Source organism: Rhineura floridana, chromosome 12 (genome assembly GCF_030035675.1).
Source record: "Rhineura floridana isolate rRhiFlo1 chromosome 12, rRhiFlo1.hap2, whole genome shotgun sequence".
Taxonomy (NCBI): domain Eukaryota; kingdom Metazoa; phylum Chordata; class Lepidosauria; order Squamata; family Rhineuridae; genus Rhineura; species Rhineura floridana.
The window spans coordinates 44,126,780-44,151,155 of record NC_084491.1 but is presented as its reverse complement, the minus strand read 5'-3'; the positions used below and the strand labels follow the sequence as shown (position 1 = coordinate 44,151,155).

Below are 24,376 nucleotides of genomic sequence, written 5' to 3'. Positions count from 1 at the left end.
TTTTTTGAAAGCAAAGCAGAGAGTGCCTTTCCGCCCCCCCCCCTTCATTTAGAATGTGGGCTGCTTCTTCACTAGCAGTTTACTCTGGAATAGGCACCATTCCTTCACTTAGAACACTTCCAGATAATCTGTCTATTGAGCATTAGCCCTGATTTGTTTGCAAGAGGATTAGATGCCATTGACTATTTAATAAGCATTCATTCTGATTTTTTTGCAGGAAAGTTAGATGATGTTGTGTCAAAGAAAGTTTTACACAGCTCTAGGACTTTTTTTTTCAAAGCAGGAGCAATGACATCACTAACAGAGTGCCAGCATAATTGGTGTTTCCTTGCTCTGGCAAGCGAATTAGGTAATAATGAGGCGTTTCAGTTTGTGACAGATTAGCATAGTCAGAGGAAGAGTGAGATAATTCTGCAGAGGCTGGATACTTCTTTGCTTTTCTTTGATGTGTTTCCTACTTCACAGTAGCTGTTTAAAACACAATTTAGTTGCACGATTGTACACAGTTGTCTGGATGTTTGGGTGCACTCCTTGGAAGTGTGGCTATCGGGGCTGTCATGATGAGCTCTTGCACTTCAACGTTTTCAATGACACCATTGAAGGCTTCTCAGAGGTAACTGGCTGGCCAGGGCAGAGTGGAATGTTAGACTAGAATGGACATTGGTCTGATCCAGTAGGAAGGTTCTCCAGCAAGAGCGCCTAATCAGCATCACTTCACAGTTAAGAAATTGAGTATTCTGTGTTAATTGATACTGCAGTCCTGTTATGTAAATGTAAATATGTCAGTGGCCCACAGAAATTCTATAAAGGAAAAGTACACTATACAAGCCCATCCCAGATTACAGAGTTTGGCAGCAGAGAGGGAGAAAGTGCATTTGCATGGCCTGTACCCTTGGGGTTTGGGTTACGAGCATCTTGTTTCCTTTCTTATCCGTTTCTTGTATTTCCATTCTTAAGTGTGAATGCCAGTTTGATTTTCCTGCACTGTATGTTATGCAACAGCCTATAAATTCTACCATTTGTGGCCTGAATGGGATAACTTTTTTTGGTTTGTTTTTATCACGCTAATTGGCTCACCAATGCCATAAGGTCTGTATTATCAACAATTGTTTTTGTTTTGGCAAAGACAGTCGCTGTTAATAATACCATTATCACTCCCTGTGCTTATCTGCTTTATTTATTTATTTCATTAATTTATATCCCACCATTCCTCCCGATTGGAGCCCAGGGCAGCAAACAAAAACACTAAAAACACTCTAAAACATCATAAAAACAGACACTAAAATATATTAAAACAAAACATCTTTAGAAACATATTAAAAGAAAATACCTTTTAAAAAGCGTATCAAAAAGCTTTAAAAACATCTTAAAAAGCTATTCAAGCACAGACGCAGACTGGGATAAGGCTTGTTGAAAGAGGAAGGTCTTCAGTAGGTGCTGAAAAGATAACAGAGATGGCACTTGTCTAATATTTGTGTGTTATGTGCCTTTAAGTTGATTACGACTTATGGTGACCCTATGAATCAGTGGCCTCCAAGAGCATCTGTCATGAACCACCCTGTTCAGATCTTGTAAGTTCAGGTCTGTGGCTTCCGTTATGGAATCAATCCATCTCTTGTTTGGCCTTCCTCTTTTTCTACGCCCTTCTGTTTTTCCCAGCATCATTATCTTCTCTAATGAATCATGTCTTCTCATGATGTGTCCAAAGTATGATAACCTTAAGGGGAAGGAATTACACAGGGTAGGTGTCGCCACACTAAAGGTTGTTTCCTATGTTGTGCGGAACAGACCTCCTGATAAGATGGTATCTGCAGGAGGCCCTCACCTGCAGACGCAATGATCGACTGGGTATATAAGGGGTAAGACGGTCTTTCAGGTATCACGGTCCTGAGCTGTATAGGGCTTTGTATACCAAGACTAGAACCTTGAACTTGACCCAGTAGCCAATGGGCAGCCAGTGCAATTCTTTCAGCAGCGGGGTTACATGTTGGCAATACCCTGCCCCAGTGAGCAGTCTCGCCACCGCATTTTGCACCAGCTGCAGCTTCTGGACCAACCTCAAGGACAGCCCCACACAGAGTGCGTTACAGTAATCCAGCCTGGAGGTTACCAGTGTGTGGACAACAGTGATCAGGCTATCCTGGTCCAGAAATGGCCGCAGCTGTCTTAGCTGCCAAAGCTGGTAAAAGGCACTCCTCGACATGAAGGTCACCTGGGCCTCTAGCAACAAAGATGGATCCAGGAGCACCCCCAGACTACGGACCTACTCTTTCACAAGGAGTACCACCCCATCAAAAGCACGCAACTGACCAATTATCCGAACTGGGGAACCACCAACCCACAGTGCCTCCGTCTTGCTAGGATTCATACTCAGTTTATTGGCCCTCATCCAGCCCACCAACAGAGTCCAGGCACGGGTCCATTTCAGGATAATGCTTCCCGCCTCTGATGAAGCGGATTGCAGTCCATGAAAGCTTATACCATAATAAATTTGTTAGCCTTTAAGGTACTTCAAAGCTGAGTTTTTATTGTGATTTTATTTTTTGCTTCCTGTACTTTTTTTTTAAATGGCTTACAAATGGCATTTGTTCAACATCAAGAGAACATTAACTGATTGGGGATATGCAAATAAAATAGCTAGATAATGAATAAAAACGAATAATTAATTAATTAATCAATTAAATCCATTACAATCACACCGCCTCTCCTATCGCAGCGCTCCCCCGCCTCCTCTCTCCCTTTTGTTCCAAGCGAAGGAGCGGAGGCGAACGAGGCAGGCGCTCTCTAGCCCGCGCGCAGCCTGTGGCCCCGCTTACATTTCGCCCGGCCCCTAGGAGCCGCGGGAAGGGGAGGAGGTGTGGCTTGGGCGCAGGGAAGGCGGGGCCTTATTTCCATACTCGTGCCAGGGAGAGGGGAGGTGCTGCTGGGTCCTCCCTGTCACGTAGACCACGCCCCCTTTTCCTGACGCGAGCACGCACGCATTGATTTATCGTGCAGGCCAGGCCAGGCCACGCCCCCTCCTCCTCCTCCTCCTCCTCCTCCTCCCCCCCTCCTCCTGTATTCGGTGGTGCGGTGAGAAAAGGCGGCGTCCACACTCTGTATGTGTGTGAGAGCGCGCGTGATTACCATGCAGGCCACGCCCTCTCTCCCCACACGCCCCTCCTGCCCGCTCTCCCATAGGCTGGCGAGGCGCGAAGTGGGGAAGAGGGGGCGGGGCTCCGAAGCCGCCCAAGGGCAGCTGGCCCCGCCCCCGCGGTGACGTCTCTGCATCTCATTACGCGCCCGGCTCGCTCGCGCTGCTGTTTCGGGCGGCGCTGCCAGAGCGGAGCAGGTGCCCGAAGATGGCGAGCCGGAGCCGGAGCCGGACTCAGACTCAGCAGCAGGAGCAGGAAGAGCGGCAGAGGCAGAGGAGGCGGCCCCACTGCTACCAGCCCGGCGCCCGCCTCGACCCCTGCGCGCCCCCCGCCGCCGCCTGGCCGCCGCCGCCGCCGCCTTCTCTCGGTTCGCCTTCGCCCCCCGCGCCGCCCTGCGGGGCCCTCACGCCACCCTCGCCCTCCCTCGTCCTCCTCCTCCTCCTGGCCGCCGCCGCCTCGCTGCTCCCCACAGGTAGGCAAGGCGGGAGGGCGGAGAGCCCCACCCCCACGCAAGGTAACGGGCGGGCGGCTTAGTCCCCCTCCCTTCCCCCCTCGCTTCCTCAGTTTCCCTGCTGGAGATGCGGACTTGCGTTTCTGCCCTCCTTCCACTACCCCCTCCCAAAAAACCAAAGCCGTCGGATGCAGCCGTTTCTTTCCCTGAAAGTCTGCTTTCTTTCTTTCTTTCTTTCTTTCTTTCTTTCTTTCTTTCTTTCTTTCCGTGTCTTCTTCGGCCATGGACCATTGTTCTTTTCTTCTCTCTCTTTGCATTATCATTCCCTCTCTCTCTCTCCCTCTCCCCCCCAGTTCCTTCCTTCCTTGCAGGAGCCTCAGTTTCTCCTTCTCTCCACACCCCTCGGTGTTTTCCTGGTCAAGCTACTCCTCTTCGCCTCCTTTCCCCCCCAAACCCAGTCCTCATTGCATCCTGCACGCAACTGCCTCCCTTTTTCGCTCTGCCACCAGCGGCCCCCTTACTACACACAGACACGCACACGCACCCCAACCAATGTGGATCTGTGACTTTCCTTGTGCCCCCCCCCCCCCGCTTTCCACTCACACACTGGACCTGGAGCTGCATCCGTGCTTTTCTCTCCCTGCTGCTGCTCCAGGGCTGTGTAAATTTACCCTTCACACTCTTCATCTTTCCTCCCCCCCCACCAAAGCTCCGTACCTCCAGTACAGCTGAGACCTTTCTGTCCCTTCTTTTTTTCTCCCCTGCCATCCCTTTTGGAGTCTTGCCAAAAGCTTTTAGCAAGCCTCCTCTCCTCCTCCCGTGCCACCGCAAATGTGAATCTGCCTATTTAGCCCCCACCGAAGTGTGATTTGTGCTTTCCTCCCCTTCCTCTTCCCCCCCTTTCCTCCCCAATTCCATTCCTGGTGCCAGTTTTCACTTCTTGCACTCTCATTCATGCTCCACTCCTGGGGTGCTGCCCTTAAATCGCTTTTCCCCTCTTCTTCTGCGTCTTCTTTCCTTTCTGTCAAATGGATGGAGAATCCCTCTTTCCCTTTTTGCTTTTTCTTTGTTGCTAAACAAATGCTATGATCCCCTCCATGGCCCCTTGGATGGAACCAGCTACAGTTCACTCCTTGCCTTTCAACCTGAAGTTGCAGTGTCCTTTCATTTTGCTTTTATGTCTGCTGCTCCTGCCTGTCTTTCTTCCCCGCTCCCCAGCTCTAGTTCCCTGGTTTGCATGCGAAAACCTTTTTTCTTACTGCTGTTCCCCGCTGAGAAATGTAGTAAAAAAGGGGGTTGCAGCAAAGGCGCCCCCCCCGGATGTGCCCCTCCTCCCAGTGTGTGTGTAAGTGTACCCATGCTTAGATTTGCTTTCTGTAGTGAGTAGGGAGCTGGCCCTTTTGTGATCCTTGTGTATTGAATTTTCAGTAGTCGATACATGGCTGTGTTTGGATTCATCAACTGTCTGCCTTCCTAGGTTGGCTGAGGTTCTCTTGCAGGCTTCTCCCGCCAGCCCGTATCTTGCAGAGAGGCGAAGATTTGTGGGGCTTGGCTTGAGAGTGTTGATGGTGGAGGAAAGATGTATGTGTGCACGCATGCTCTGCAGTGGCTCCTGTGTGTTGTGCTTTGGCAAATGCTGAAATTAAAAAAAAAAGCACGCAAGATTTCCCTGTTTCCTACGTCCCTATTGCAAACATTTTCAGATCCATTGCAGAATCAGTGTTGGCATGGTTGGAAAAGAAGAGGGCAGTATTTGCTTTCAATAACAAAGAGGGGAGAGGAATCGCTTCACTGTCAGATTGGTCTTTGCTTTGGTTCAGATAATGCTGTTTGCTGAATTCTCTCTTCGCTTTCCTCATGTGGCAAGAATTGTGAGGCATAGAGAGACCAGCTTGTCGTTACAGCTTGGCTGTACTCCTGGCAGAGTGACGAGAGCAGCAACAAGTGAGGGGGAAGTAAGGTGGAGAGACCCCCCCCCACTTTGCAGTAAATGATTCCTGGCCAGAGCTTGAATCTTCAGCCGGAATGTGCTCTCTGCTGTGATTGCATCTGATTGTCTTGTTTTCAATACCTCTCTTAATACATTTTATATAAGTAATCTGCAATTGAATAAATTGCAATGGGGAGCGTTAAGCCCTTGTAATGTGTATTCAACGAAGAGCTTATTTTTTCAAAGTGCAACTTGTATTTCTTGATCACATTTGTTTTGTAGGCTAAGTGTGGACGGGATTAATAAATAGGGTATCCCCTCAGCCACATTTTTCTTCTAGTGTGAATGGCAAAATCCTTAATTTACCAGTGAAGGTGATAGGCTGGTTTGGCGGCTCCTGATCAGTTTGTTTCCATCTTGAATAAGTCCAAGTTCTGATGGTCTTAATAAAATGGGTTCCCAAAGGAGCACCTCTATTCCCACAGAGCCTCTGCCCTGAAACGGTGGGTATGCGAGGGCGTGTTTGTGGTGGATAACCAAGGTGAGGGTGGGCAAGTACTGTGGGATGGTGAAGGAAGCCGAGAAGGTAGATGGGAATTAACCTGCTTTGTAGCCAGAAAATGGGAGTAAATATTGGAGACTTTGTTGAGGAGCCATTCTCAGTAGTGGTGGGGCTTGAGGTTTTAAAAATAAACCTAAGAGTTTACCTCCTTAAAAGAAGACATGTTTATTTTGCAAAGGAGGGACCGAGTGCTCCACGGTCCATGTCAGAGCTACATGAAAATTCTGTTGCTGGTTACCATGGAAGCAGCTTCTTTCTCTTACATATCTTACAGTCTGACACTCGTTTTTCCAAGCAATGTTTTGAACTAAATAGCACTTGGTTTCTGTGCTTGTGGCATCTTTTTCTCCATTTTTGCAGCTACCGAGTTTTACAAAAAGCTTGAAGCACGAGTCACACACACATTGTCTGAATTGATGCAGCCTCTTCTGCAAATTGAAGACATGGGTTGGGTCAGAATCTCCTTGCTGAGAACCTGTTGGTTTTGAAGAAAAAGTTCCTGTGTTTTTCTACTGATGGTTAATGAAAATATTTTGATGTTAGCTGCTGGTTCTTTGTTAAGATCATATTTTTTTGCCTGGTGATTGTTTGGGATTCAGTGAAAGCTTGTTAAAATGGATTGGCCAGACTCTTAAACAATTTGTGTTTTTGAATGCTTAAGTGCAGATAACACTTCGTGAATAGGCGGGTGAATCTGAGTGAGGAAGTAGCCCTAAGGCACAATTTTTTAGCAGTGACTTGTCTTAGACTTCTGGGTGCTCTGCAAAGTACCAACTTCTCATTGTTAGATTGTCTCTCTCCACCCTCCCCTTGTTGAACTGGGTGGCTGCAGGAGGGGCGTCCCTTACGTCAGATTGCATTGATAAAATATCCCTCATTAATGCCACTTTATATTTACAGTGTGTCACTGGAGATGTACAAGGCCTCATTTACTGACTTGTGTGACAAGAGCATCTAGCATTATTTGCCCAGGACATTTTGGACTAACAACAGAGCCATTGAGTGATCCTTTGAATTTAACTAATACGAGAACGGTGGGGAATAAAAGCGCAGGCAGCTCTCTGGAACAAAGAGCTGTATTCATATGTATGTTGTACATGCTTTATCAAGTTCTGCAGAATGGCCCCCTTGGAAAGGGGTTGCGGGGAGGGGAAGAGAAGAAAAACTGCTGTCACTTTCTCTTCATTATGCTGGCGCCACAAACCTTCCAGTGGACCATAATGCCTTCCAGTGATGCGATTGTCCTGAGGCTGAATGCTGACTGCTATGAAGGTGACACTTGCGCTTTCAAAAATGGGCCTTAAGGCCCAATGTTCCAGAAGGCAGTTCTGGTGCTGGAATTCCTCCTTCCTGACTTTGGTTAGCTGACTGAAGAGCAGAGTGTAGAGAGGCAAGTCCTTGATGGTGGCTGATCTTTTGATCATAAGATGGTGAAACAGAGATGTCACTTATCATGATGCCTGTCAGCTCTCGGTGCCAGACATTCAATATGCTCAGGCTGGGAGGCAGTTTATGCAATTATCTTGCTGTCTTTGGCTTTAAAAGATCCCCCCTTTCCACCAGCTGGTGATTCTTATGTACAAGAGTGAAACTGTAAAATGGCTCTGGTTTTATGGGATTGTGGCATTCATGTTCCTGCTCTCACGCCTCTTGGCTTTAGATTCATGCATAACAAACTCATTCAGCTCATTTGGTCTGGAGAAGTGGATCACTAAACAATAGCCAGCCTATAATAAAGCTGCTTTTTCTGATGTGGGCACAGTTCCTTTCTCTCACACACACTTTTAATTTTAATTCCTCATGCTGTCATGAAAAGAAGAGTTTCTGTAAAAGTCACAGTGAATGTAATAAGATGGCAACGCTGTTAGATGGTGACCAGCTCTAATATAGGTAACGTGAACTTAGTTACACTTTAAGGTGATACAAAGACCAAGTCTCTTCTGTTTTCAGTAAATTGTTATAGGTTAGCATGGTCTTCAAAAAGATAAAAACGAAGCATCCAAATGGTGCCATCGAAGAAATGTAAGTTGTTCTTGCATTGGGCATTTATTAACTGCACAGTACCACACTGAATCAACTGTTGCAGAACTGAAAATTCACCAGCGTGAGCCTGGAACCCATTAGTCTATACAAAATTTGGCAATCTGAGTTGAAAGTGACTGTGTGCTCTGGAAATGATCTCTGGCAAAGTGTTTGTTGCTTGTTTCTGTCTCTGTTAAGCACATGTGTTTTTGCATACCATCTGATAGTTCCAATACTGATTAAACATTCTATTAACAAGACCAATGAATGAAATTATTTTTGAGACTCAGCTCTTGTACTCGTCTCCCTGACCTGGAACTGGCCTTACATGTTTATGCCATCTTGTCTCAGACTTTTAATTCTGGCTGTTGCAAGGAAGCTGCAGTTCAGCAGTGGGTCTTGACCTACCATTTGTGAAGTGAGTAGCAAGGCCTCAAAGAAAGTGACTGTTGTTTCGATGGAGACTTTTGCAGGTTCTTTTCAGGGGTTGACATTTTTGTGTTCTTTATAGCTCTTAGCACAGAATAACGTTTCCTATACTGAGCCTTTGTTGAAGACACAGATTTCATGGGTTCCCATGGCCATTTGGTTTTCACTGGCCTTCTTCCCATTTGGTTAACCTGATCCTGGACGCACTGCTACATAAGTGAATTCATCAAAACTTGTGTAGAGGAGAGCCTTTCTGATAAACTCCTGAAATAGTAGATAATCAGGAGTGTGCTCTGGAGCATGTAGTAATTGCAGCACAAAAAACAATTGAAGCATGGGTAATTGTAATGGGGATAGGTAATGTTAAGACTTGGTTTAAAATAAGCTGGTAACTTCAATCTATGCATTTCTGTCGCACCTTTCATCTGAAGATCACTGTGCTTTACAGTTAATTAAACTTCACAATGCTCCTATAAGGCTGAAAAAGGAAAGATTCCAAGTGGTATCAGAATGCAGTCACTACTGGGGTGGAACATAGCTGCCATTTAACAGTGCATGGTAATTTTACATAGTACTTTAGAAAGTGAGGAAAACTTTTTAGGTGGTGGTGCAGAAAGATTTCGCCTTATTGAGTGGATTTCGACAGTAGTTAGGCCATTGCTTATGATGCTGCGAAGTTGTTCTCTATATAGTATGTTGGTAGCAGTAGCTGTGGCTCTGGAAGATAATGTTACCATGGCCATGTATTATGGGGTGGAAGGTAAGGGAGTGTCCATACAGCCAACAACGATACTTTCACCAGTGAAATAATTAAGCTCTTTGTGTTTCTTCTTCTTCTGCTTGTGACTTGTAGTTTGTTGATGACTGAGAGCTGCAGAATTAATATTCTTATGCCTGGCCTTGCTAACGAGCTCCAGTGAGATCTATATGCTAGCACCTCAGTATGCTACGAAGCTTACTTGAAGACAGTATTGCACAAAACCACTGGAAGTTTGCCAAAAGCTGTGGACTGCTGACTTTCCTGAACAAACTTGTTACCTTTGGTCAGATCCGATGGGAAGCTTTTTACGTTCATGGCTTTGATTTCTGAGCCATGCTCCTCTCCTCCCTGTACAAGGCAGGAACGCAGAAGTATCATGTTAACGGTGTCATTGTTCAGAGCATAGTTTTTTTCTGTTTCCAACGTGGAGGGGAGTATTGAAGAGAAACTACAAAAGAGTTTAATTGTCTTTTGTCCTGTTTCCTTACTGTCAGTAGTGGGTGCAGTTAGTGTAATATGTGGGCAGAAAAGTATTTTAATATAATTAAAATCCTTCAGGACTGCTGAAGTCCAGATACTCTAAATTGGTTATTAAGAGTAATGTTGCACCAATGTGCATTTAGTGCTGAGTTGGAGTTGCTTGCTTTGGGGCTTTTGCTGTTGGCTTTGCTCTTTGCTGCTTGGTTGTGTAAACGTCAAAGGGCTTCATTTCAAACATCTCTTTTTGTTGCTTCAGTTACGGATGGAGCCTTGCCTTTATTCACTTTGGGCAGGGCTGGTTCAATGATATGTTCTGCTGGAGCAGCAGTCTGTGGATGTGGTCTCTGCTCTCTTACTAAATGACAGTGCTGTGTGAAAGACTGGGTCAGCCTCTAACCCAAAGTGTGTGTCTGGTCAGAGTTAATAAAATGTATTTTCCCTTAGATCAGGCATGCTGTTTCATTCCACATCAAAGACTGCCTATTTAAGTGCTATTACCATCCTGTTTGTGTGCATCAGAAATGACTTACCTAGTAATTTCCTCAGTGTTATGCATATACTGAATGCACTTTGTTGATGGGGTTTGGGCTGACTTGCCTGTGGAAACACAATAATTTTACCTCTCTAAAGTGCCTTTACATTTCTTTGGCTACATCTTGCATTTTGAGCAAAATAGGTTGGAGCACTCCAGTGTTCACTTCTAGAATACAGTGGAGTGTGTTACAACACAAACCTTTTTTTACTCCTTGAAACTTGGAATACGAGTTATTTGTAAAGGTTTTGTAAATTAGAATCTGTTTCATTTGGATTGGTTTCAGTTATATAAACTAACATTTATTTTTATTTACTACATTTATATTCCATCTTTCCTCTAATGAGTTCAAGGAAGCATATGTGGTTTTCTTCTCTCCATTTTATCCTAACAGCCTCCTCTGAGGTAGGTTAAGCTGATAATGACCATCCCAAGGTCACCCGGTGAGCTTCATGATTTGAATCATGACCTCCCAGGTCTTAGACTGACACACTTACCATTACACCATGTGTCACCAGTCCTGAAAGCACTGCACTGGGCTGCCAGTAATCTACTGAGCCCATATCAAAGTGCTAGCAAATAAAGCCTTAAATGGCTTGGGACCTGAGTACCTAAAAGTGCCTTCCCCAGTATCAACCATCTTGGACTCTTATGATCGGCAGGTGGTGCCTTGGTGGTGGTACTGCCACCAAACATTGCCCGGTTGGTGCTGACCCGTGAGAGGGCTTTTTCCATGGTGCCTCCCCAGTGAAGTGCATCTGTATCCTTGATTTTTCAGGAGGAATTTAAAAGCGTTACTGTGTATCCAGGCATTTGATGGCTGAAGAAGACTGCTCCTACCAACCTGGAGATCACTGGATGGGAGACTGTCTTTATTTGTAACTGTTTTTAGATTTTGTTGTTGTTAAAATGCTGGGTTGACATGTTTGCCACCTTGGGCTCCTTCGGGAGGAAGGGTAGGATAGAAATTCAGTAAATAAATACACAAATACACCACACATGTGGTGATGGTTGTTTGGGCTGCACATGTTGGGTGCTCAAATTATTGTATCATTGCCCAAGCCTTTTGGGTACAGTAGGGCCCCACTCATACGGTGGGTTACATTCCAGGCCCCCGCTGAAAAGCGAAACCTGCCAGAAAGTGGGACATAGCGCACAATCAGCTGTATAATACAACTGATTGCATGCTTCAGCTGGAGCTCCCCGCGCTACAGCTGATCGCCCCGCTGGCACCGCATTGGCGGAATGCCAAAAAGCAGGGCCCTGCCATACATGGTGGCAACAGCAGTTTGGTACAAACCATCTGCAAAAGTTGCCCTTGGTCTGGGACCCTACAACTTAAAGAGCTGCATGTTGCATTTAGGTGTGGTACTGATAACTTTAGGTTTCGTATTCGTTTTTTGAATTTAATGCTGTGTTTCACAATCAGCTGGAGTCATTGATCACAGTTTCTTTAGAGCAGGTATAGGGAACCTGTCATCTTCTGGATGCCATTGTACTACAGCTGCCATCATCCTCAGACAGTGTGACCAATGGTCAGGGACTATAGGAGCTGTAATCCCAGCAACATCTGGAGGGCCACGCGTTCCCCATTCCTACTTTGCAGAGTTTGAGGGAATAATTTGTTTGAATCTCTCCTGATACTTGCGAGTGATTATGCAGTTGATTACAGGTCCATGCCACGAACAGCAGAGGTGTGAGTGGTCGGAGACTTGGATTCAAGGTTTCTCATAAGTGCTTTATAGGAAATTTTCAGGCCTAAGTGTGTGTGGCAGCTTATCACCATACAGAGCAGTCACAGTCTCCATGATCTGATGGAGTGCTGATGTATACCCGTTTCTGTGTACTTGGATTCTGGTGAAGCACATCTTAAGAGACCAAGGTCTTGGTATGTTGCGTGTTTAGGTGGCACATAGCGGAAGTGACCATATAGACTGCATTTTTTTTAACAACCAAGTTTCTGCCTTGGCTCATGTCAGCACATGAAGAAGCTACAGCAAGCAACATTTTTAAATGGGCAATTTAGCTCAGTTGATGAATTTTTATTCTGTTTTAAACCTGATGTTCTGCTGTATAAAACCATAGTCTGAGCTCATCAATTGTGAATTGTTCGTAATTGCTGCTGTCCTGCCAGTGTCTTGAGATGCGTAATCCACCTTGACTTTCTGCACAGTAATATTTGTGGAAGTTTGAAGATTGTGACTTACATGTTTTGTGGTACATCCACTACTGGAATTTGTACATGTTACTGACTGTAGCAATCAAGCAATCAAGAGGTGCTTATTGAGGATGAGTTTCCCTCTGCTCCCTTACTCTAGGGTGTTGGTCACTGTGAACATTTGTGCCTTTACATTTGTCCTAGATTAGCCCTTCCCAACCTTTGTGTCTCCAGATGTTGCTGGACTACAATTCCCATCATTCCTGATCATTGGCCATGTTGGCTGGGGCTTATGAAAGCTGTAGTCCAACAACATCTGGGGACACAATGGTTGGGAAAGGTGATGACTTCCCCTTCTGCCTATCTTGTATGCAGCAATTCAGCCTAGTTTTGGAATTTTAAATCTTCTGGAATAGCATCTTTATCATGCAGCTGTCTGTTGCACTTTCTCTGTAGTTTTTTCTCCTGCCATAAAAGAAGTAACTAGAGATCTGAAGGGTGCAGATGCTTTACCTGTGCCTCTTGGGGAAGTACAACTTCCACTTTTTCAGTGATCCAGTTGGATGATTGGTTAAGTTGAGAGTTTACTTTCCCTGCCAGAATCAGTTGTAAGGACTTACTTGTGAACCTGGCGCATAAAAGGTGCAAAGTTGGCCGATGCTTAATTCCCTGTCTGTGGATTGTAACTGAACAATTGGTAGATTCTTTGGGCAGGAAGAATGTTGGACAAGCAAGGGAGCTGTAGAATCTCTGGTTTGAGGAGCCCGACGGTGTGGTGGTAAAGAGTGGGAAAATCACTTGAACTGTCCAGTTGCATCTTCTGTGTGGTCAAAGATTCCTCTGAGGATATAGGAAAAACCCACATTTACTAAAATCCTTTATTTGAAAAATTGAGACTTCAAGGCTATCAAAAGCACTTAATTTTGATTTAAACAGCCCGGCCACCTTTGTATTATATCACTTGAAAGGTTCAGGTAATGATTAGCTTCTATGACACTGAATAGTTCCTGCTTTGTTCCAATCTTGTGAGTGTCCCAACATCCCAAAGATAAGAGGGAGCTCTCTGAAAAAACATATATTTAGCGCTCATTCTAATATTGGCAGCTGCTGAATAATCTCATGAAGGAGCAGGAGGAAATGCCTTGTAAACCTACTTCACACAAGCTTTATCCTACCTTGGTTTCAGAGTCTGATACTTCCAGTAGTAAAAACATTAAGTTGGTTAACATGGCTCCTTGTTGGATCAGTTCAGTTTTAATTTCCCCTCCCTCTGCTTTTGGAGAGGCACTGCGAGCTTTTGAATCTAAGGCTACACTCCTGTACACACTTACTTGGCAGTAAGTGCCATTGAACTCAATGGGGCTTACCTCTTGAGTAGATTATATATATACGATTGCACAGTAGGAATCATTGTTGGGCAAACAAACCAGCCAGGAGGTTAAAGGCAATTTCACATTGGGAAGGATGTAGATTTTTCAGAACTGGAAAAGGACGCTACAAATTAGTGCACAATTGGAGTTAAATTGGAGTTTAAGATATGAAACAAATCTTCTGATAATTGTAATCTAGCACTTTAATATGTGCATTATCTGTAAGGTTTATTCGATTTGGAGAATGTTACCATTTGCCCTGAAATCTTCCTATGGGAACTTGAAATCAAACCAAAGCTGCAGTAATATCTTGGCACATTTGGAAGTTTTATGGAGTTCAATGAAGCTTCCTCAAAGATCCATAAGGGACAAGATTAAGCTTTAAGGTATATATTGGTCAGTGAAGTAAACTCAGTGATGTTAGCTGGTTTGATGGGTGGGACAGAAGCTTTGTTTTCTGGATCCCCTTCCTACTGATTCATCAGGTTGCATTTGCAGGTTTATTAGTAAATAAATTATGCCGCCATTCTGTAGCTTAGTATACCCTAGTCCAGCCTTTGCCAACCTCCTGCCCTTCAGATGTTCTAGACTACTGCTCCTGTCTTCCCCATTCAGTACAACTGTGCTCTCTGAGGAATGGGAATTGTAGTCAAGAATATTTGGATGGCATCAGGTTGGTAAAGACTGCCTTAAATCATTAGTGGGGCTACAAAAATACCAAACAAATAAAAACAAAAACCTCCAAAGGACCCGCAAGGGCGGGATATGAATCTAATAAATAGATAGATAGATATTGTTTCCAGTCCAGTTCTTTGAGCAGTACTTTAATTTATATCACCACAACCACATCAGGGGTTATAGTGAGATAAGAGGGACAGTTATCCCATTTTTAAGACTTGCCATTTGAATTTGGCATAGGAGACAAGAATGGGCAACAGATAAAAACTCTGCATCTTCTTTCTGCTCCCGTTATAACCCTTGGGGGATGGTGTCTGTGCTGTTTAACAGTCTGAATTGGGGAAGGTGAAATATTTATAGAAACAACCCAGTGAAGGGGCCCATAACCAAGATTATTCTTGACTCTCTGCATGCCATCTTCACTAGTATTTTTGTTGCCCAAATTAAACAGTCATTCAAGTGGAATTCATTTCTAAGCCCACCTAATCCACATCCTAACTCCCCATTAATCCTGTGAAGCCATCAAGTTCTTGTGTGGCCAGTCTTCAGGCTTTCAGGGTCTACTTTGTTTTTCTGGAATCCTGAGGTCCATTAGCCAGAATCAGGTGGAAAATAGTGGCCAGGGTGGTGGGAAGCTCATGCAAAATGGCAGCTCAGGGGTGGAACATGCACTAGGATGATCTGCATACGCAAGTAGAGGTCTGGCTGAGAAAGACCATTTCCTGCTGGAGGCCCTGGAGAGCCACTATAGCTCAGTGTAAGATGGCCTGTTTGTCTGATTTGGCGTAGGACAGCTGCCTATGTTCCTACTTGGGAAGGGGCTGTAGCTCAGTGGTAAGGCATCTGCCTTGCTTGCAGAAGGTTCCAGTTTCAATCCTTGGCATCTCCAGGAAGGGTTGAGTTAGATTCCTACGTGAAACCCTGGAGAGTTGTTACCAGTCAGTATAGACCAGTGCCCCCCCCCGACTGCTTGAAAATGGCTGAGTGCCTTGGCAGACCTCTTAATGATCTTTCAGCTTGTTCTAGCAAATGTAATCTGCTGGCCTAGATGCTGTATACTTGTGGGCTACTGGTGGTCCATGGACCACAGTTTGGGAACCCCTGGTGTGGACATTATGGGTAGATGGACCAGTGGCTAACTCAGTATAAGGTGGGTTCCTGTATTCCTGAAAAAAGATGTAGCTCAGTGATAGAGCACCTGGTTTGCAAGCAAAAGGTCCTATGTTCAGTCCCCGGCAACTCCTGGTCAGGATGGGAGAGACCGTTGTCTGAAGCCCTGGAGAGCTGCTGCCAGTCAGTGTAGACAGTACTGAGCTAGATGGACCAACAGACTGACTCAATGTGGCAGCTTCCTGTGTTCTGGTCTGTATCATTTTTGCATGTGTGTATCCATAATATTGTTCTGTTTTTGAATTAATATGATTTTTTTTAGAAAAAGCTTTCAAAATATATATTTAAGTACTTGTCTTGATGCATTAAACTGGTGTGAACTGCACTGAAACTTTTTGGGAAATGTAAAATCTAATATAAGTTCCAATTTGTACATTAGTCTGAGCACAAATCTATATCTGAATTTCTACAGATCAGGGATTCTAACAGCCTAATTTAGAAGGGGGTGGGACTCTTTTGTTGCTACTGTTTAAACAATTGGGAGTCAGCAACCCTTGTCTGCAAGTCATTCCATGATCTAGTTCTGAATCTGAGGAGGGCCAGAAGGTAGTTCTTGATCCTGATCCTGATCTGTCGGGAATGCTTTGATTTGGATTCCTGCATTGAGCAGGGAGTTGGACTTGATGGCCTTATAGGCCCCTTCCAACTCTACTATTCTATGATTCTATGATCCTCAAATGTATCTGATTGTTCTCTCTGTTACTCGCCAAGGTCCTGTTTGTGTGCCTAGTCTGTCTTACACTGAATTCTCTCCCTCAAATGAACACCTTCAGCCTGCTATAATACTGCCACCCTAAAGTACTTCTTTGGCATTTTGTTGGACCACATTGGCATCTGTACGGCAGGCGGGCCACCCCATCCTCTTTGCATTTTCACTAATGCTTCTTAAATGAATTGTCTGTCTTAGTTATAGCTTTCCATTGGTGTAAGTTTAGAGCTGGGCATCTGATGTCCCTGAGTGCAAAGGCATATTTACATTTCTCCGCAAAGGATCAGGGTGAAGGAGGAGTGCTTATTGGAACCTAGAGGTTAGGGCAGTAATGACCAAATGGTGTGCCAGGGGAGAAGACAGACATGGGTCCGGCCAAAGCTTCTACCCACAGATATACCTGCTTGCCGCATCTCTGTATTACTTGATGGCCTTTGCCTCCTGCCTCTGCTAGATGTGGGGCATTTTGTGGGTGGACACTTCCAAGGCTGGGGTAGTCCTTATTTACACCTGAAAAGGCTTACTTTTAAAATGTGTGGGAGTCATGTGTGCGCCTCCATTTTTTTTAATTCGGGGAAAATGTGCTTTGGTTATTGGAAGTTTGGAAAACACTGGGTTAGGGTCAGAGAGCAGCCCCAAAGTGAAGAATGTGACCAGGATGCTGTATGATGACATTGCATGCCCATTTCTGCTATTTTTCTTGGTCCACACCAGTGGTCAGCAATGATGGGAGTTGTAGCCAAAGGACTACATCTGGAGGGCTCCATCTTAGTGAAGCCTGGTCCAGACAACTAATTTCCCCAAAGCAGCCTTTCCCAACCAGTGTGCCTCCAGATGTTGTTGGACCACAACTCCCATGAGCCTCAGTCAGCATTGCCACTGGTCAGGAAAGATGGGAGTTGTGGTCCAACAACATCTGGAGGCACACTGGTTGGGAAAGGCTGCCCCAAAGTATACCTAGCTTAGCATTGCACTATTTTAATTGCAGACCAGCAGGCTGACAGACTTCACTGAAGGGATACCCTTATTCTCCTTAGCCGTGTTTGGATGAAGCATTATGCCCTTTCTTCCAAAGTGAAAGTGTATATGTTAGCATAATATGACAAGTGTTGTTCCTTATATGAGAACTGCATGCATGTTCCTAAAGTATCACACTTGTGATCTGGTTTTCAAGAGGCAGGAAGTGCACTTGGGGTTGAAGGATTTCATCTCTTTGGGATATGGACTTTCAGAATCTTTCATCCCTGTCAATAATTCCAACTCTTGCACTACAAGGAACAGCAGATGTGTGAATATTCAGGAGCAGGTTTGCTATAAGATGGTACGATCAGGGAGATTTATCTCAACTACTCACTTTTGGTACCTTCTTATGTTCAGGTGAAACAATGAAAAGGCCTCTATAAAACTCGACTACAAGTTCCAGTTTTTAATGTTTATGATGGGATGGGGAACCAGTGGCTCTCCAGATAGTGGACTCTAGCTTGCATCAGCCCCAGACGCACACCCATTGGCCAGGAATGATGGAAGTTGTAGTCCAAAAACATCTGAAGGGCCACAGGTTCCTCACCCATGGTTTGAGACCTACCAGCCATGCCTGTTCCTTTAAAGTGCCAGAATCTGAGTAACATGCAATAATGCAAGCAAGTTGTGTCCTGGGGCTAGAATTTCAAGACTTCAAGAAAAGCATGTTTTTTGGTTAGCCAGTACTGATTTTTCTTCACTGCTGCCTAGCTGCGCACTCCTTGAATGCAAACTTGAAGTGTATTCTACCTGTGACATGTGAACACTGAAAAACTGGAGATGGGTGTCACTTTGAAGTGAAGTTTAAAACCATCCTGGCAAGGGGCCTGCGTAAAGCTGTATTTAGCAATGTTGAAAAAGTGTGGAGGGGAGTCTTGTGTTAATTATGTTCTGTGCCGTCATGATTGTTACTCTGTTGCATTTGCTAGCTGTCTTATCGTGAACACACAGGGCTTTCTGTCTGCCTATATTTTCCTCTGGTTCATGGCTTTGTTCTGCATATTTCCCTCTCAGTTGTCTAGCTTTGCTTGGATATACAACCATGTATTTCTCTGGGAGCGTGATTGACAGCTTTGTAAATAAGCCCCAATGGTTACTAGCATGTAAAATAATACTAATAATAAAATCATAGCCTGCTGGGGCCTGGAAGAGGAGGGACAGAAAGCACTCTTGCTGGAGTAGGGGGCTCCCCATCTCTACTACCTTCTTGGTATCTATCCTGTGTGCATGGGAGGGACAGAGCACTTCATATCACCTCTGACAGTCTGCTCCTTCACCTGCGTGCAATCCCTGGTCACCTATGGTGATCAGACTAGTGCTTAGTTACAATGCTGGCCATGCAAGCCAGACATTCTTTAAGCCACCAATGACCCAAACCCCACAAGCAGTAATGGCTGACTTTGCAGTGGAAGCCGCTTTCTTCTGTATACTTACCAAAGGAGACTAGATGCATATATGGGATTATATAACAATAATGATGTGACCACCTTCAGTTGATGGTCTCTAACATTACCCCATGCATGGAGAAGCCTGGTAGAAATTCACAGCCATAAAACATGGGAGTGGCTGCTTCTCCTTGTTCAAAAATAGAAATATGAGCTAGAATCGACAACATCAAAAGATACATCAGAGTTACCGGATTAAGCATGAGAAACTGCTTGTTGCATTTTTGTCTTGTGAATGAACCTGCAATGCAGCCCTTCATGCTGTGTGAGAGCGCTTTAAAATATTTGCACTATTAATTTCTGAAGTTAGTTGCTGCTAAATGTTGTGGGGCTTTTTTTTTTTTTGCTAAAAGTTTGTATGGAAAGCAAATTGTCCTCAAGCAGTTTCCTGTGATTTTTTTATATCTCTAAAGAAATTACTAGTTTAAAAATCTTAGAATGTTATTTTTTCCAACCTTATTCACAGAAGTTATTGGGATTTGTTTGTGCAGAGACGTGGAATCTGTGCTGGGCATCCTTAGTTGCTGTAATACATCAGCCAGCCTCCCCCCTCCATCCTGCAAACACTAACGAAAGGTTCTTCTCTCCCCTCTACATGAATGTATTGTGGTGCTGTTGTGGCACATCCTGTATAGGTGACCCTTTAAATTGGAAAGTGGATGGGCTTGGCTACTTCGCTTTAGCATTTAGTCACCAAGTTCCCCCCTCCCCCAGTAAAATCAGGTGTAAATATAGAGTGTGCTATTTGCAAGGCTCTGGGTAGAATTTTGGGGCATGACTTGTGCTGTAGGATTTCCCAGCCTCCTGCATCTATATTGTGAGGTTTGGTAAAATGGATCTCTTTTGGCCTTCAGATTATGTGTTTTTAAACCAAGTCTCCCCCTGCTCACCTCCTTTCCTGGGCTGTTGTCATGTAGTGGTATAATTATTTTACAGCAATTGCTAGATTTGGTGTTGAATATCATATTGATGCTAAGGGTAATCCAGAGATCAATGCATGCTTCAAAGGGCTGTTCCTTTTCATTCCAGTAGAGAGATCAGGTCTGGTTGTGCAGAGGAACGAGCGTGTGGATTTTGCTCCATTGGCATGAATGGAGAAGCGGTTGCTGGCAAAGGAATCTTATATTTGTGTCAAGAGCAGCTATGCCCCAAACGAGAGAGAGTTCAGGGCATTTCCCTTTTTCTTTTCCACAATTACTTGGTGATGTAGGTTATTTTATCATAGTGCTCAGACGAATTCACAATTTCCCAAAGCTACCTAATGTGGCCGAGCCCTAAGTATTTTACATCTGAATGTCTAAATCCTATATATTTATTAGAGGAAGTAATTGGAACTACCTAAAGGAAGGACTGAGGCTGGAAAGGCTAATGAGCAGCTCTTGGTTTGTCTGTGTTTTCCAATGAATCGTTGTTTCCTCTTTCTCAAATGGCTTCTCTTCAGTTGACCTTCTCCTAATTCCTGCTAGAGGCATGTAGACTGTCAGCCCGGCTTTATCCTTACCAATGCTCCCTGATCATCCAGAGTCTTTTCAGTGTTTCCCTTGCAGCTGCACGGCTATAATGTCTTTGCCTCCATGACTTTATTTGCATAAGCCTTATGAACAGATTAATTGAGCTCACCTGGTCCAGAGTTTCTGAAGAATGGCAAATATTTTTGTAGTTTTCCTGAAACACAAGTGATGTCAGGTGCTCTTTCTTGGTAGACATTACAGACTGGCTGGGGCCACTGCCGTACGAGCTGCATTAAACACTTGTCTGGCGGCGTTGCTTCTAGCAAGCATTTATTTGCAAAGTGCACTGCTGAAAAATTGACAACAAGCTTGATGAATCTAGTTAGAAAGCACCGTGTTAATGAGTGAGATAAATGGCTTTTTCCATTGAACTACATTGAAAGTCTAGTTGGCTAATTCTGCCTTATATTTAAGGGAACCTATGCTTATCTAAGATCTGTAGGTAGCTTAGCTGTTCATACTGAGGGAGAATCATTGCTCAGTGGCAGAGCACATGATTTTCATGCAGAAGTCCTAGTTTCATTCTAGGTAGCATGGGAAAATCCCCTGCCTCAAACTCTGCTTACATTGGCCTCTGCCAGTCAGTGTAGACAATATTGAAGGTGATGAACCAATGGCGCCTTCCCCTATTCAGTTCTTCCTATTTAAAACAGGAACTCTGCAGGACAGTCCCATTATGCTGTTGACAGTGGTGACCCCTTGCTCAAGATGGGTGCACTCCAGTGAATGTGGTGCAGGGATGCAGTGGAGTGTGGGTCATGGGAATATGCAATTGTATCAGCCTGAAGGTTTGCTATTTGGTTAGCCTGTTCCCCTTTCTACAGATGGTTATGAGCTGGGCAACACCTGAAGAATTGGAGTGTGTTGGAAGCCATCTGTGTTGAATATATTGCCTTGCCTGAGCCATTGGGTGGGCAGAGAGAGGCTGCCAATCTAAAACAAAAAACTGAAACCTTCACAGCATAGTTGCCCCACAGAGCATGGAAGCTGCCAGAGATATTTGAGGACAATTTCTGGTGAGGTCTAGCCTAGCTTTGAACTTTAGATGTCCTCATGTGCAATGCCGGAATAAACTGAGACGGAGGGGTGGTGGGTTAGATGTCTTTAGCCAACAGCGGCATATTCTGTGCTGATGGTACGCCTAATGGAAGGCAAGCATTGATGATGCTGTTCTTCTGTGTGAATGACCTGTTCATTAGTCCTAGTGAAGACTGCAGTCTTGGATCCTAGGGATTTGGTTAGAGTTTCTGATAGTTTTTTATATTGCCCGATATGTTCTTCTCTCTCCAGTTGGCTTTCTGTTGTCCCAGTTTGAGCCCCAGATGTTCTTCCCCATTGCGTGGAACATAATTCTCAACTGTAGGAAGAAAATAAATCCATAATAATTATTGCACATCCAAAATAGTTTGCAAAACAAGCAAATGCATGCAACTTTTTATGTAAGTTACAGAAAGTGGGCTTTCTGTTTTCAAAAGGCTGTTTCCTTTCTGTTCATAGCTCCACCACCCCCTTCAGAATGGTGTATTTGTTTAGTTTCTGAGATGGAAGTAAGTGAAGTATACCATACAAGCTGTTCCTGAGTGAAATGCACTTTTCCATTTTTTATGTCAGCACATCTTCAATGTTTACACATTTCCCCCCAGATCTTAATTAAAAGAGAAAAGAATTGGGGGGGGGTGAGGTGGAGAGAAAGGAAAATCTCCAAAATAAATTTGTAGTGCTGTTTAAGACTGATACACTACAGCAGTGTCATTGTGTATAATTATCACATTTTGAGAGCTGTCTAATTAGGATTCTTGGGGTTACAAAGTTAAGTAGGAAGCTTATCCGCGAACATCAGAGCTGTTAATGTGTGGTGGGTGAATGTCAGCTTGTCAGGCTGCCAACTTGCTCTGGGAGCAGTTAGTTTAGATCTGCTTGCTGAAAGAGGGGGGAGAACAAACCAAGAGACCAGTTTAGAGCTCCTTGTGGTAGGAAACCCTCTTAATGGAGCCACAAAATCTAGGTCAGTTTAACAGCAAATCAAACGTTGTAGGCAGATTAATTTTTCTTTCTGCCACCCTAGTTTTTAAGCATCCTGTGCAGAGCCCAGAAAAATAGTGCATGGTGCTGTAGTGCATATTAGTCAGCCTAGAATTAATCTGATATGTGGGGAGTTCTGATTGTAGTTCCATACTGAAAGGGTAGCTCACTCTTAATATGACTTCCTGCTGGGATGGAAGTCAGCATTGCTTTTAACTCTACAGATTCCACCAGAAAAGTCTCCATCTTCAGCTGCATTAAGTAGTTAGTGGCATGTGGCAGATCTTGAACATTTGGGATGGGAGAAGATAGGGATGCTCTAGGGTGGTTAGCTGGCTGACCCTGGTTGGTGCATTGCCATAAAGCAGACAGCCGTCAGATGCACAGATTAAGGGTATAAGGCACTGTCATCAAAGAGTGTTGCACTGGGCCAGCTGAACCAGTGCTGTCTGCCCTAATTGGCAGCACATATCAAACCCACCTTTCCAGGGCCCTCGGGAGAGATCTTCCTCATCTGCTTTAAGTGGGGATGCCAGTTAGAAACTGCAACTAGCCAGGCAAATGGCATTCTGTGCTTCAACTTGACTGGCAGTAGTTCTTCAGGGTCCTGCCTATTCCAGCTCTGTTGCTTGAGATCCTTAGCTAGAGACTGAGAGCAGTTCACGAGGCTGTGATGAGGGGGCAGGGAGACTTCCTCTTCCATGTGCTGACCAGAAGTGATGTTGCAGCACTGAGGTTGCAGTGCTGCTCAACCTGACACATGATAAAGGCAAGGCCTTACACGGCTTGGGACCACAATACCTGATGGAACGCCTCTCCCGACACGAACCCACCCGTACACTACGCACAACATCAAAGGCCCTCCTCCAGGTACCTACTCCGAGGGAAGCTCGGAGGATGGCAACAAGGGAGAGTGCTTTCTCAGTGGTGGCCCCCAAATTATGGAATGACTTTTATGATGAGGTGTGCCTGGCGCCAACACTGTTATCTTTTCAGCGCCAGGTCAAGACTTTCCTCTTCTCCCAGGCATTTTAGCATGTGTTTTTAAATGGTTTTTTTTTAAAAAAAGTGTTTTTAAATTTGTATGTTGTATATTTGTTTTTAATGTTTTTAATTGTTGTAAACATCCCAGAGAGCTTCGGCTATGGGGAGGTATACAAATGTAATAATAATAATAATCAGGTGAGAGAGGCCTTGGGTGTGGGTCCCAGCCATTGAGAAGGGGAAACGGGAGCTGACAGTCCAACTTGTGCATACTCTGGGCCTGAAGGATGGAGGATGACTTGGAGCTGGTCGAGGAAATCTGCAAGGGGGTAGTGAAGATGGGTCAATGAGCTCACCAGGATTACCTCCCAGAGGAAAACCATCTTAGACCAACTCTCCAGGTTTAGAGGTCAAAAAAGAAACCCACAGAACAAGAAGTAGAAGAGCAAGTTTACTGCCTCACCAGCTACTACATTTCAGTATAAACACATTTTAGCATGTGTTTTTAAATTGTTTTTTTAAAAAATGTGTTTTTAAATTTGTATTTTTGTTTTTAATGTTGTTAATTGTTGTAAACCGCCCAGAGAGCTCGGCTATGGGGCGGTATATAAATGTAATAAATAAATAAACTTACAGGAAAGGAAGCAGTAGCAAATGATGATATGCTGATGATACGCAGCTCTACTTCTCCTTTTCATCTTCTTCAGGTGAGGCTGTTAATGTACTAAACCACTGCCTGGCCGCGATAATGGACTGGATGAGAGCTAATAAACTGAGACTCAATCCTGACAAGACTGAGATGCTGTTGGTGGGAGGGCTCTCTGCCCAGATGGTTGATGTCCGACCTGCCCTAGATGGGGTTACACTCCCCCTAAAGGAGCAGGTCCGTAGTTTGGGGGTCTTATTAGATCCGCTCCTGTCACTGGAGGCTCAAGTAGCCTCGGTGGCACGGAATGCGTTCTACCAGCTTCGGCTGGTAGCCCAACTACGACCCTATCTGGATAGGGAG

At 44.6% G+C, this 24,376-nt stretch overlaps 1 protein-coding gene across 9 annotated transcripts in view; it reads left to right on the top strand.

Annotated features, from left to right (window-relative positions):
• Window positions 1-3,263: 3,263 nt before the first annotated feature.
• Window positions 3,264-24,376, top strand: part of CADM1 (cell adhesion molecule 1) — a 340,519-nt gene continuing 319,406 nt past the window's right edge. For 4 of the 9 annotated variants that reach the window (XM_061592257.1, XM_061592255.1, XM_061592259.1 and 1 more), the window contains exon 1: window positions 3,265-3,648. In XM_061592257.1, the coding sequence (XP_061448241.1) occupies window positions 3,342-3,648 (307 nt within the window). In that variant the 5' untranslated portion in view covers window positions 3,265-3,341. Of the gene's footprint in view, window positions 3,649-24,376 lie in introns of all 9 variants that reach the window. The other 5 variants (XM_061592256.1, XM_061592253.1, XM_061592251.1 and 2 more) reach the window with 3 other exon arrangements.